This window comes from Ctenopharyngodon idella, chromosome 3 (assembly GCF_019924925.1).
Source record: "Ctenopharyngodon idella isolate HZGC_01 chromosome 3, HZGC01, whole genome shotgun sequence".
Lineage (NCBI taxonomy): Eukaryota > Metazoa > Chordata > Actinopteri > Cypriniformes > Xenocyprididae > Ctenopharyngodon > Ctenopharyngodon idella.
The window spans coordinates 2,868,484-2,881,678 of record NC_067222.1 but is presented as its reverse complement, the minus strand read 5'-3'; the positions used below and the strand labels follow the sequence as shown (position 1 = coordinate 2,881,678).

The 13,195-nt window shown below is 35.0% G+C and overlaps 1 protein-coding gene across 6 annotated transcripts in view; it reads left to right on the top strand.

Moving 5' to 3' along the window:
• Positions 1 to 13,195, top strand: part of plppr2a (phospholipid phosphatase related 2a) — a 46,432-nt gene that overhangs the window by 15,350 nt on the left and 17,887 nt on the right. For 5 of the 6 annotated variants that reach the window (XM_051888103.1, XM_051888099.1, XM_051888105.1 and 2 more), the window contains one exon: positions 4,221 to 4,409. In XM_051888103.1, coding sequence (XP_051744063.1) covers positions 4,221 to 4,409 — 189 coding nt within the window. Of the gene's footprint in view, positions 1 to 3,983; positions 4,410 to 13,195 lie in introns of those variants that run through there. The other variant, XM_051888104.1, reaches the window with a different exon arrangement.

Below are 13,195 nucleotides of genomic sequence, written 5' to 3'. Positions count from 1 at the left end.
CTATCTATCTATCTGTCTGTCTGTCTGTCTGTCTGTTCTATCTATCTATCTATCTATCTATCTGTCTGTTTGTTTGTCTGTCGTTCTATCTATCTGTCTGTGTCTGTCATTCTATCCATCTATCTGTCTGTCTGTCTGTTTGTCTGTCGTTCTATCCATCTATCTGTCTATCTATCTATCTGTCTGTCTGTCTGTTCTATCTATCTGTCTGTTTGTCTGTCGTTCTATCTATCTGTCTGTGTCTGTGATTCTATCCATCTATCTATCTGTCTGTCTGTCTCTGTCTGTCGTTCTATCTATCTATCTATCTATCTATCTATCTGTCTGTCTGTCTGTCTGTCTGTCGTTCTATCTGTCTGTCTGTCTCTGTTTGTCTGTCATTCTATCCATCTATCTATCTATCTATCTATCTATCTATCTATCTATCTGTCTGTCTGTCTGTTTGTCTGTCTGTCGTTCTGTCTATCTATCTATCTATATATCTACCTGTCTGTCTGTCGTTCTATCTGTCTGTCTGTCTGTCTGTCTGTCGTTCTGTCTATCTATCTATCTATCTATCTATCTATCTATCTATCTATCTGTCTGTCTGTTTATCATTCTATCTGTCTGTCTGTCTGTCATTCTATCTGTCTATCTTTCTATCTGTTGTTCTATCTGTCTCTGTCTGTCTGTCTGTTGATGTATCTATCCGTCTGTCTTTTATCTGTCGTTCCATCTGTCTGTCTATCTGTCTGTGCAGTTTTTTTGTATTTCACAAGAATATGAATCTTTTTCCAATGGTTATTTCCTTGTTTTCTTATTCAGTTTTTTCTTTGACAACCAATGTAGATATATTCAGTCCTAAACATCAAACATCCGCTATATGGAAAACAAATTCTCAGCTTTCAGGCTGAGAAATATCTAACATTTCACAGGACAGCTGCACAAAGCTCTTGAATCAGAAAGAGGTCAGAATGCTCTGAGGAGTCGTACCTTCTCAAACAGGCTTTGAAACAGATCTCAGTTCACCACGTTCTTCCCGAGATTACAGCACATCTGTCATGATTAATTTATGACAGCAATGAATCTTGTCCTTTGGAAGTCCCTTTCTCCGCTCTCCTCCAAACACAATCAAGCGTGTCCTCCTCTGTGCTTCTCCAAAGCGTGGCGTCTGCTGTCAGCTTTGTTTACTGTGATGCTGTGGCTAATACGGCAAGGGTCTCTATTGATCTATCTCAACTTGTTTGCAGTATGCACTACAATAACGGTATATAGAAGTACATATATTACAGAGCAAATATTCATATGCATCTGTGACACATTTTTTCTCATGTCTTCCACAACACATGGGCTCTTTATTTTGGTTTGGTACAGTCATATCTCCAGGCTTGTTCAGAATCTGAACTTTTATCTCAGACTAAACTATGCAGAAATGACTGATGATAGAGTAATGTTGAATTTATCTTTCTGTGGAAAAACATGTTGCCATATGGAATATTCCTGCTCCCCCCGCTCTCTAATTAGACTCATTGAGTGAACACAGACCCACAGAGTGATTCTGGCACAGTGGGTTTAATGATCGTTTCACTAACCAATGCCAAATACAAGCAGCATGTTCCAGTGAGATGCTATTTTAAAATTTGGGTTGAATATTTCCAACTAACAAATGAATGAATGATCAGATACTACATGTGTTCATATACACATGAAATTAATACGGTGAAACAGCAAATATTATTCACTAATATACTGGGGTCGGTAAGATATTTTAAAGAATAACTGTTTTCTACTGTAATATATTTTAAAATTATTCCTGTGATCAAAGCTGAATTTTCAGCATCATTACTCCAGCCTTCAGTCACATGATCCTTCAGAAATCATTCTAATATGATGAGAGAAACATTCCTGATTATTATCAATGTTGAAAACAGTTGTGCTGCTTCATATTTTTTGGAAAGTGTGATACTTTTTTCAGGATTCTTTAAAAGTCTCATCACATTTGATCAATTTAATGCATCCTTGCCTAACAAAATTATTAATTTCTTTAAAAAAATCTTACTGACCTCAAACATTGTCTTGAAAGTTAAAAACAACTTAAAAACTAAACATAGTGTCAGAATTCTTCCAATCATCATTATTGAGGCTTTTTTGAGGTAGTATATTAGTAGAAAGTGGCTGGAAAAAAACAAAAACAACTAGATTTTTGCATTTTGCATTTTTAATGCACTGTTGTGTGGTTTCTAAGGTTGCTACTTGCTCTAGGTGTTTGTCTCCTGGTTCAAGTCAAAAGACTCCAGCCTTATTTGCTTATATTCATCAAGTCTGATCACTTAGAAAACTAATAGCCACACAGTTTGTAATATTATTCATTTTTTGTAACAGTTATTCACCAAAGTTTAATACTTTGTTCAGGTTTCTTACTCTAAATATGAGCAATCGTAAAAGTGGTTCTTGCCTTATCAGGCACCACTGATTATCTTCAAAGCTCTGGTCTGTCCCCTAGTGGACAGTATCAGCATTGCACTACACCAAATCTAAGCTCTTTTCCTTTTATCTTCTTTATTTCTGTTTCCTGTAAAGCTGCTTTGGAACGGTGTATGTTTTAAAAAGTATATTTTAACGCTGTACATTTAATTCTTTACCACGGCAATCATATGCAACAGTATTTGTCTTTCTCTCTCTCTTTTTATATGCAAGAGACATTAAGAACTCTTGACTGACACGTGGGTCAAGGTTTGTGTTTGGGTGTGTGTGTATGTGGGTGTCTGTGTGGGATGAGAGATCTGGGTGAATAATCCAAGCATATTTTTTACACTTCATATGCTCAGGAAACAAGTGCAATGCACTTATGAGAATAAGAAACCTATTATATTTAAATACAGCGGCCTCCAAAAAATGCCTTTGGGCACTTTTGTCAGTTATGTCAGGTCACATTTAACACTAAAATCAAAATAAAAAGAAAATGATTTTTTATATTGTAATATTATTGTCATGTGACATAAATTTACTGCCAAATTCTTATTACTAAAATAATGTGAAATATTACAACAGTATTTAGAATATTTTATTTTTCTTTTCATTTTATTATGCATTTCATTCAAACATAATTGTGTGTGTGTGTGTGTGTATATATATATATATATATATATATATATATAATATATACTTATATATATGTAAACTATAATCTATAATAATACAATTATATATTTATGTAATATTTTATATATATTATATTATATTTTCATATTTAATAAAAATAATGTGAAATATTACAATATTAGATTTTTTTTTTCATTTTCATTTTAGTATGCATTTCATTGAAACAATTTTTTATTATTATATATATATATATATATACATATATAATATTTGTTATATTTATATAATTCAATTTATATAATATTTGTTATTTGTTCATATTTTTAATAAAATGTGAAATATTACAATAGTATTTAGAATATTTAATTTAATATTGTAATATTATTCCCATATTATTTAATGAAATAGTTTAATATCATAATAGTATTTATAATATTTTAATATTTTATATTATAGTATTTCTTATTTTGTTTTTTATTTTGTAATTTTTTATTATTATTTATTATTATTATTTTATAGCCATGTTGAAATATTATAATCACAAAATTTTGGCCAAATTATGTAGCCCTATAAACAAGCACAGCAAACCTGGATTTTTTTTAAAAAAATGTATTTTAAATCACTATTACAATTAGATTTTTTCCCCAATTTGTGCAGCCCTATTAGATATCTTTTGTGATCATTATATATCAGTAGTTATTTGTGGTTTGCTTGTGTAAAAGCCTGTTATCTTTGTATTTTAAGGGTTTAATGAGAAGCATAGTGTGTTAAAAGGCTTGAATGAAAGCGAGCTCATTTTGAAAGTCGTTAATGAGTGTGTTCACACCCTCGTTGTGTTTCACACACATCCAAAATGTCACATACGTGAACACACGGACACACACACGCGCCGCTGAGCCAATTTGTGTCTGCTCAGGCTCAAAATCACGCTGTCCCTCCCCGCTGTTTCTCTCCACATCTTTCCCCGCTTTCCACTCTCCTCACGCTCGCTCTGTGCGGCTTTCCTCGTAGAACAGCATGTAACGTTCTCAGTATCACGACACCGGAGTGTGTGTCTCTGTGACTGTGCGCTAACACACAGGCTGTGGCGGAGCGTCTTCTTCTCTGGTTCTAAAGCGTGGATCATGTTCTATTTTCAGCTGGTGATCATGGCAGGCACCGTTCTCCTGGCGTACTACTTCGAATACACGGACACCTTTCCCGTACACGTCCAGGGATTTTTCTGCTTCGATAAGACGTTCTCCAAACCTTACCCTGGACCGGATGAGACCAGTAACGTACCGCCGGTGCTCGTGTACTCTCTGGTTGCTGCGATTCCTACTATAACCGTGAGTAGCCCTTCATTTCTCTGTGTGCTTGTGGGTAGTGAGACCCAACTTTAGCTTGGGTGATAAAGGATGAATCATCATTCATTATCTGGATATATGTACATGTGATGTGATTTTGTGTGTGTGAGAGACAATTCAGATCTCACAATCTCACCTGTCAAGAGCAAGTGTGGGTCATGTTTCACACCAAAATCACACCAAACATTTATGAAACAGGCTTTATTATATAATGAAGGTTATATTAGGACTAATCATTTTGTATGCGACATTATTTTCATAACCCAAAACTCTCATTATCATAATGCCAAAAATAATGTCATTCTTATCACCATAATGTGGGAAAAAAATCATAAAGGTGTTAAAGGTAGGGTAGGCAATTCATAAACACTTTTAGAGTTATTCTGTTTGAAACTCGCATCCTGATAGCAATCAATATTAGAATCTTCTGTGGAAGTCTCAGGATCAAAAACGTCCAATCATTGCATTCGGTCCGACCTGCCTCTCAATATATGTATTTGCATACCTCCGCGCACCTGCTCACGCAGACGTCACACGGTATCAGCGCGTTTCATGCTGTGCAGAGTTAAACAGACGTCAGTCACCGAGTGCCACAAACAAACAACAGCTGCCTTTTACAGTTCCTCCTGAACCAAAACAATGAACTTATGCTTCTTTCATGCCGTAACCATAACTATGAGTTTCTATGTCAACACTATCAACACCGAAATGAAATTGCCTACCCTACCTTTAACATATAATAATATGAAGAGTTCAGATGCAAAAACCGTCTGACATGTTTTCTTTTACATGAGCATTTTTTTTACCAGGTTCAGTAATTACACTTTAATGGCAATGAAAAAGTTATTAGTCAGTTATTGAAATGCCTTATTTTCAGAAATGTCACTTTAGTCAATTCATTGGTAATTGACAAATTTGACTGTCTTTTGCTGCAAAACCAGCTAAGTCCATGTGTGCTTTTTTGCAAAAACCTTTAAGTCCACCTCTTTGGACAACAAGACATAGTAAAACGTCTGTTTCTGTCAGTTTTACAGCAGTAAAAGGAACATTGTTGTGCTTACTTGCTACTTGCGAAATCCTGTCAATGCCACTGTAACGATGGACAAAACATGATGATAACTTGCAGCTTGGCAAAGCGGCTCATACGTATACTATGTGCGGAGAGCATTCGATCTCATTTCTGACGGAGGTGGCATTTAGCGGCTTTTGCATCTGAACTCTTTATATATTCTATAAATTGTAAAATATAGTAAATAAAAGTATGAAAATATAAAAAAATATTAATTTATTATTATAGTAAATTATACTAAATTATAATAAATAATATATAATATATTATGTTTTCAGTTGGCAGTAAATTGTTGATATGACAATATATAATATAATATATAATATCACAATGTTAAAAAATCTGGCTGTAGTTTTTTAGTGATAAGATTTTTTTCTATTTTAGTAATAAGAGTTTTAAAATTGATGTCATGACAATAATATTACAATGTAAAAAAAAATACCTTTTTTTTAAAGGGGGGCTATTTACATGGCACACATTTTCAACTAAAAACGGAAGACTTTTTTATGCGTTTTGGCAAATGTTAAGGTTCTTTCACATCAACAGTGAAATGAATAAGCCTCAGGCTGAAGGAAATGCATATTTACGCCTATACAGTAGAGGGCGCAGCTCAAACAAACCTTTCAGCTGTGCTGCCATTCTGGATTAAAGAAGAATAGGATACAGGAGGAGGAAGTTCAACACTCTTATTTCTAAATCTAATCTAAAGTCATTTTTGCTTATTAGTATGGCTGAATTAGATCATTGAAGGTCAGCAGTAAAGACATTGATTAATAAAGTGAGATTAAATACATAAAGTACATTTGTGTAATTTAATATAGTTTATTATTACAGGATTGCGTGAAATTCTGAGATTGTATTTCACTGTTTTTATTAATTTTGAGGAATACTAAATGTTTTCCTGCAAGTGAGATGAGTAAATGCATGTTCACATTTAGTCTAGAACTACAGTAACCATCATGTTCACACAGCGCACAACACCTCACGCACCAACATGCACTTTATTTCTCTCAACATGGAGACAAGAGAGCTGTCGGTCAATAAATGTGAAAAAAAAAAAACTTGTGTTACTTATTTGAAAAAGTAACTTAGATATTTTGTTGTAAATTGAAAAAGTAATGTGTTACTTTACTAGTTACTTGAAAAAGTAATCTGATTACGTAACTCAAGTTACCCCCAACACTGGTTATGGTCTCCCTGTAAATTACAAAAATGCAAATTTGTGGTGTGTAGGCGTTAGGGATGTGCATCTCCATAACTGAGGCTGATGCGATACGCATCTCAATGCATAGCCAACGATACGATACATTAAAGATACATATGAATCAGCTACCAATGCGATGCGATTCACCCCTATTATGATGTGATGTGATGTGATCTGATTTCGATTCGATTCAACACAATGCGATTCGATGCAATGAAAAAAATATTATGCTACGCAATTCAATATGTAGGGCTCTATGAAATACTTGAAATACTTACTTTTATTTTTTTACCAAATTCTGTTTTATGTTTTAATTTTTCTGGATTCCATTTTAATGGTTTAATCAAAAACACGTCTAATTAATTGAATTAATAAAAAACAACTTTATTAATTCGTTTACAATAATAGGGCCCTATGAATTTTTTTTCCAGAAATTCTGTGCTTTGTATTTTAATTTTTCTGGTAATCAAATGAAGGCATAAAACTTTGAATCAAATTCAATTTAAATAAACCCTTTCATTTTTTTTTTTTTTTTTTTTTTTTGGCAAACAAATTTTACTGTTACTGTAAAATTGTGTGATTATTCCTTCAAAACTAAAGTCTTAATAATTATTGTACATTGTTATTAAGAAATACATTATACCGTACAATAGTACATAGTAATACAATAGTAATAAGGCTATATTTCTGTTACAAACCAAACTTTTATTTTGACGGGTTGTTGTGATCTTGAAGTTTCTGTGTGTATATGATATGACAATAGTTTTTTCTCAAATTAAACGGTAAAATGCTCACAAAGTGAGACTCAGAGCAGCTCTGGAGATGAAGTTTATGTGTTCATGTCATCATATAGTAAGATGGCATATGCTGGAAAAAACACAGCGAGCGTCACGCGTGCTTCAGGATGTGTAGTAAACATATTCACGCGTCTGTGCCAGAGACACACAGAACATGCAGGATTCATATTCAGTTTGTGGTTTAATATTCACAGACACTAGTCCATACCTTCATCGCCAACTACTGGCCTGGCATGAATAATACAGTGTTTTTAATTTCACGGATCCATGTGAACAGGGATCGTTTTGACCAAGTTTATTCTCATCATAATCAATTCCTCCTTACATTTAAGTTTAAAGTTAATCCCTTACTAAGATTTAAATAAGAGTTTCAATTAATGGGGCAACAGGATTACATTTTATGTATCTTAAATGTAAATTAAATCCAAGATAAAAATGATATAGCTTAAATGTAAGCCTATTTTTCACAAAGTCTGGTGCAACAGAATTATAATGTAAAACTTGATTTAATATAGATTTAAGCTTAATCCTTATTGGTGCAACTCACCTTTAGGGACATTTGAGATTAAGTTGGTAGTGAAATGAACATGCGTGAGAAGTCCATGAGCAGTGTCAGCAACAGTAAAGGAGTAGACAGCAGCTATAACTGGATGTGATGGTTTGTAGGTGCTGGTTTTACTGGTGTCTCCCTGCCACGTTGTGAAGCGGAGGCAACAGATTGTGGGACCACACGGATCTGCCTCCCTCCTTTTCTGAGTCTGTCAGAGCCACGTGTGGTACTTCTAGTGTGTGTGTTTGTGGGCATGTGTTTCTGGGCGAGTGCATGAGCCAGCAGTAGATCTGAAGCCTGAAGTACGGGCTTCATGTGTGAGTGTACTGGCATGAGCTGTCAGAGACAAAACACACTCACACATAAAGTACAGCCAAGCGAAGACGAGGTCGAGAGACGCATGAGGAGGAGTTTGAAATGGAAGACTTCTGTTGGATTCATAAATAAGGGAAAGTACAAGAAATGAAGCAAGGCATGTGGGATAGAAACACGGCCAAGAGACTCGTTTAGAGATGTTGTGATGGCCCGGCAGGGGCAATGATAAATTGAGAGTGAGAAAGGGAATGAAATGTGCAACATCTGGTGCTTTTGCCCATCGGGACACAATCACTTTCTGTCCAAAACAGTGACACGGTCACCGTTTTTTGTTTTGTTTTGTTTTTTTATAGGGGAATGTCATGCATAAAATACACTACAAATCTCAAAAACACTGTAAAAACAGTAATATTGTGAAATATTTTTACAATTGATACATTTTTAGCATCATTACTCCAGTCTTCAGTGTCACATGATTCTTCAGAAATCATTCTGATATGATGATTTGATGGTCAAGAAGCATTTCTGATTATTATCAATGTTAAAAACGGTTGTGCTGCTTCATATTTTTATAGAAACAGTGCTAGAAAAAATGTTAAGGTTTCTTTGATAAATAGAATGTTCAAAAGAACAGAACAGTACACTATGTTACCTTTTTTTTGTTGTTATTGTTCAAAATTTAAATAACGAGTCCATACATCATCAATATTTCTTCCAAAATGTGTTATTGTCTTACATTGATTCACTATGGTAAGCCTGTTATAAGTGTTTATATTTTAGACCTGACGGGAGGGTTTTCGCGGGAAATTGCGTACATGTGTCGCTTGCCCATGTGTCTCATCATATCTGTAAATAGTGAAAAGTTGCTCCACCTACTTTGACACATTTATGGTGTGGGTGTGGCATAGGTTAGTTGTCACAATGAGCAAAAGGCGTGCAGTTTTGTTTTTTAACCGCTAGAGGGCCAATAATTACATAGTGTACCCTTAAAGTGCCCCTATAATGCTACTTTAAAGTTTCTTAATTTTGTTTTGAAGGTCTCCTATAGCAGGTGTACATGCATCAAAGGTCAAAAAACACTTTCATTTTCTCATAATAGTGATTCTGAAACAACTCGTCCGATGCTCCAGTCTCTCTAAATCCCTCCTTTCTGCTCTGCTTGACCAGACAGCCCAGTCTGTTGTGATTGGTTGCCGCTTACACTGCATATATATATATATAGCAGTTATATACCTTATATATATATATATATATATATTTATATACACTGTATATAGCAGTTGAGGGTGTGTTTGAGAGTTTGCAAGTTCATTTGATGTGGTAGAAATCAGCGTCTTGAATCACAACCCATGAAATGAAGTGTTCATCAAAAAACACACACCATTGCCCATGGGTGACATGACATCTGTTGTTACCATCAAACACAGACATCTCCTTTTTTAATAGTGTACATGTCAGCATGTTGCACTGACGTTCTCATTGGCTCGGGCTCTCTAAAGTCATATTCAGTCATTTTTTTTAACAGAGCCTTCCTGCAGTGCCAGAGGGAGAAGAGACGTCTAGATCAGTTTCCAGCTCTTTCATTAAACTTATCCATCATTAGACGTGTCTTTAAAGAAGATATCAGTGCTTCATATTAGGTCTGTTGGAATGGTCAATCTCATCCAATCAATATTATTTAAAGTCCCCCTGTAGTCAATGATTTTATCCCTTAAAACTCATCTTTGATCACCAAAATGACATATTTAAATTTTTTTTCTTTGTGAAAAAAAATTCTTAATGCCTTAAAATAGCTTGAATGTAACTCTACACCCTTGCTTCATTTAATATACGTGGATCAATGAATATGCAAATTAGCCCCACCTCCACTCGCTCACGCCAGCTCGGTGATCCACTTGGTCAACTTACTGAGGTAAACACTGCACAATAGTTTGCTCTTTACAACGTCGGACACATAATGGTAATTAATATGATTAGCCTTTTGCTTGACTACGTTATCAAACAGCTAATAATGTGTTGCTAATGTTACAAACCATGTTCCTGTTCACCATGTCAAAGTCAGACAGCTGCCTTCTAACAATCAGTATCATTAGAAATGCTTTGAACAACTCAGAACGTCAGTGGAGAAAGGCATATAGTTCATCATAACATCGTAATAAACATCATGCACCTGCCATATTGCTAAATCTACACAATTTTTCATATCAACAGAAAAATATACCGATATAACCTGGCTTCTCTCGAGACTCCCCTGTTAGTTCGCTGTTAATGATATGCTAAAGCCCGCCGGCATGTTGACGTGATTGGTTACAAGGTGGTTTGAGACGTCACACACACCAGCGATTTCAAACCGCGTTTTTGTCTTTTTTTCACTGCAGTTTTAAGGAGAAAATCCTCAGCAATGGTGTTGAATTTGCACATGGTTTGTCTTAAAGCATATAAAAAACACCACATAGAGATATAAACAACATTAAAAACATGATTTTCACCATAGGGTGACTTTATTATGATGGCTTTATTATGGTCTCTTTATTATGATGGCTCTGTGGAATACTTGATTCCATCCAGCTCTATGTTATTCCCTGATAACAACCGCTAAAAACTGATAACACAGGCTCATCCTGGTAACTGTCACTAAAGTCAGCACTTTACAGTTTCCCCTTGTGTAAGTTTTGCATTTTGTGAGCTTATAAAATATTAAAACATCAATATTTTGTGTACATTTACATCCGGTATCGTAGGCTCGTTCTCTGTTTCATACAAACACAGGTGCTGCCATTTTGCAATGATTATTTTGTACACTGTTATGGATTATATAAGTTAAAAACAGGTAAGATTTTAAAACAGGTTCATCTTTAATAAATATCTCTTATCCCCATAATTATTTATGTGGCGAAATGCAGTGTAATAAGTGGTATGACTGTACCATATCCTTTAAATGGCTGTCTAGTTTGAACATGCCGCTTGCTAGCAACTGCTTTCTTCGCGGAAGATTTGCGTTTAAAGAACTAATAAAATATTTCAAGTCAATATTTTGTGTCTAATTATTTACTTATGTGGCAAGTAGCCATGTAATAAGTGATAACAACTGGCTGGATGTACATTATCCCTTACTTATCAGGGGTTATTTTCCTGTTGCATTTCTTCTTCTACTTCTTAATATCTAGTTCGGTCATGAAACTATAGATGGCACAGGCTGATGGTCCTTTACATGCAGTCAGCAAGCAATCACATCATTACTGCATGACACAAGCTGATTGGCTTCTGCTGATCCTGCAGCCAATGAAGTTGCTTGCTCAACATTAAAATAGTCTGGTTCAGTGTTTGCTATATGCTATCAGAGTTCCTCTGAACCCCTCCACCTCCCCAGCTCCACCTGCCAAGATATGCTACGGGATTTATATATGTCTATTTATCCAGCAGCAGCAAATCTTACAGGCTCACAGCAGAGTGTCTGTTAATCTATTAGCAGTAGCAAGTTCATACTTGCTCAGCAGTAGCAGCAGCTGCAGCAATAATCAACAGCAGCAGTGTAGCATATCTAGTTGCACACTAGCATATCATTGCCATATTCAATAACATGCTAAAACTAGTTGTCATGATTGAACTGTATTATTATTATTATTATAATTAAATGGACATAACCACTCATAAAGATCCAAACAAAAAAGCAACAAAGCATCACTAAAGTAAAATGTGTAGCATAACAGTCAGATGAAAAATCTTTGTGGACTTCCTGTGTCACATCTCTCACTGTCTCTCAGCGAATTTGATGGAGCGTTTTCTGTCCCCTGGTGTACATTCACGCTGAGACTTCAAGCTGTAACCACTGAAGCTGAAATGTCACTCAATGCACAGCCACAAGTCCCATCAAGCTCTGTGGTGTGTCTGACTCTGCTCATCTCTCTCAAATGTGACACTCTTCGGGAGTAGAAGTGGCTTTCTAAAATGTGATGAGAAACTACATACAGACCTTCAGTTTCTAATTAATATCATGTTGTCTGATTCTAGAGCTTACTGGTCAGATGTGAACGCTCGAATTATTCCAGTGAAAAGTGGTCAAAACAATAGTCTACAACAGTTGTTTTCCCAAAAAAAAGGATCAAAATAATAATACCTTCTCATACAAATACAATGCAATTCATAATGAGGGCAGTGAGATGTTAATTTAATATAGTTTGGTCTTACAAGAACATGGTACTTCACATGGTAGAAAAAGACATTTGGGGAAACTAGAATATTTCCAACATCTCTCAGGTCTGAAATGAGTTTTCAGGCACAAACAGTCCTGAAGCTTGTTAAGACCTGGATTTTCATCTTCACCATCTACTGACTAATCCATCTGACATAGTGACATATTGAATATTCAATTTTACATTCAGGGAAGTACTTTTTACATAGACAAACTCTAAGAACAGAAACTACCTTGATATCACAAAACCAGATGTTCTATAGCCAAAATGAATAAATAATAATAATAATAATAATAAATAGTCAAAGTAAGTTTAGTTTCAGTCATAAAAATGTAATTTTATCAAAGGGTTCTGCAAATTCTCTTGCCAATTCTAGCCCGCAGAAGAGTATATAATACACCAAACAAAGAAAAAAGTGAATGAAAGAGTGTTCACTGTGATGATTAATTTGAAGGGAATATGAGAACAAGAGACTGTAAGCATGAGTGGTAGAGACTGATGAAAGAAAGCCCAAGATAAACGCTCTCTCTGTCACCATCTCTACACCATATGATCAAAAGAGCCCAACTCTAATGCTGAAAGAATGTCAAAAACAAGCAGTCAATTATTAATTTTGTGCTGCTCTAAAAGTTCTTTTCAG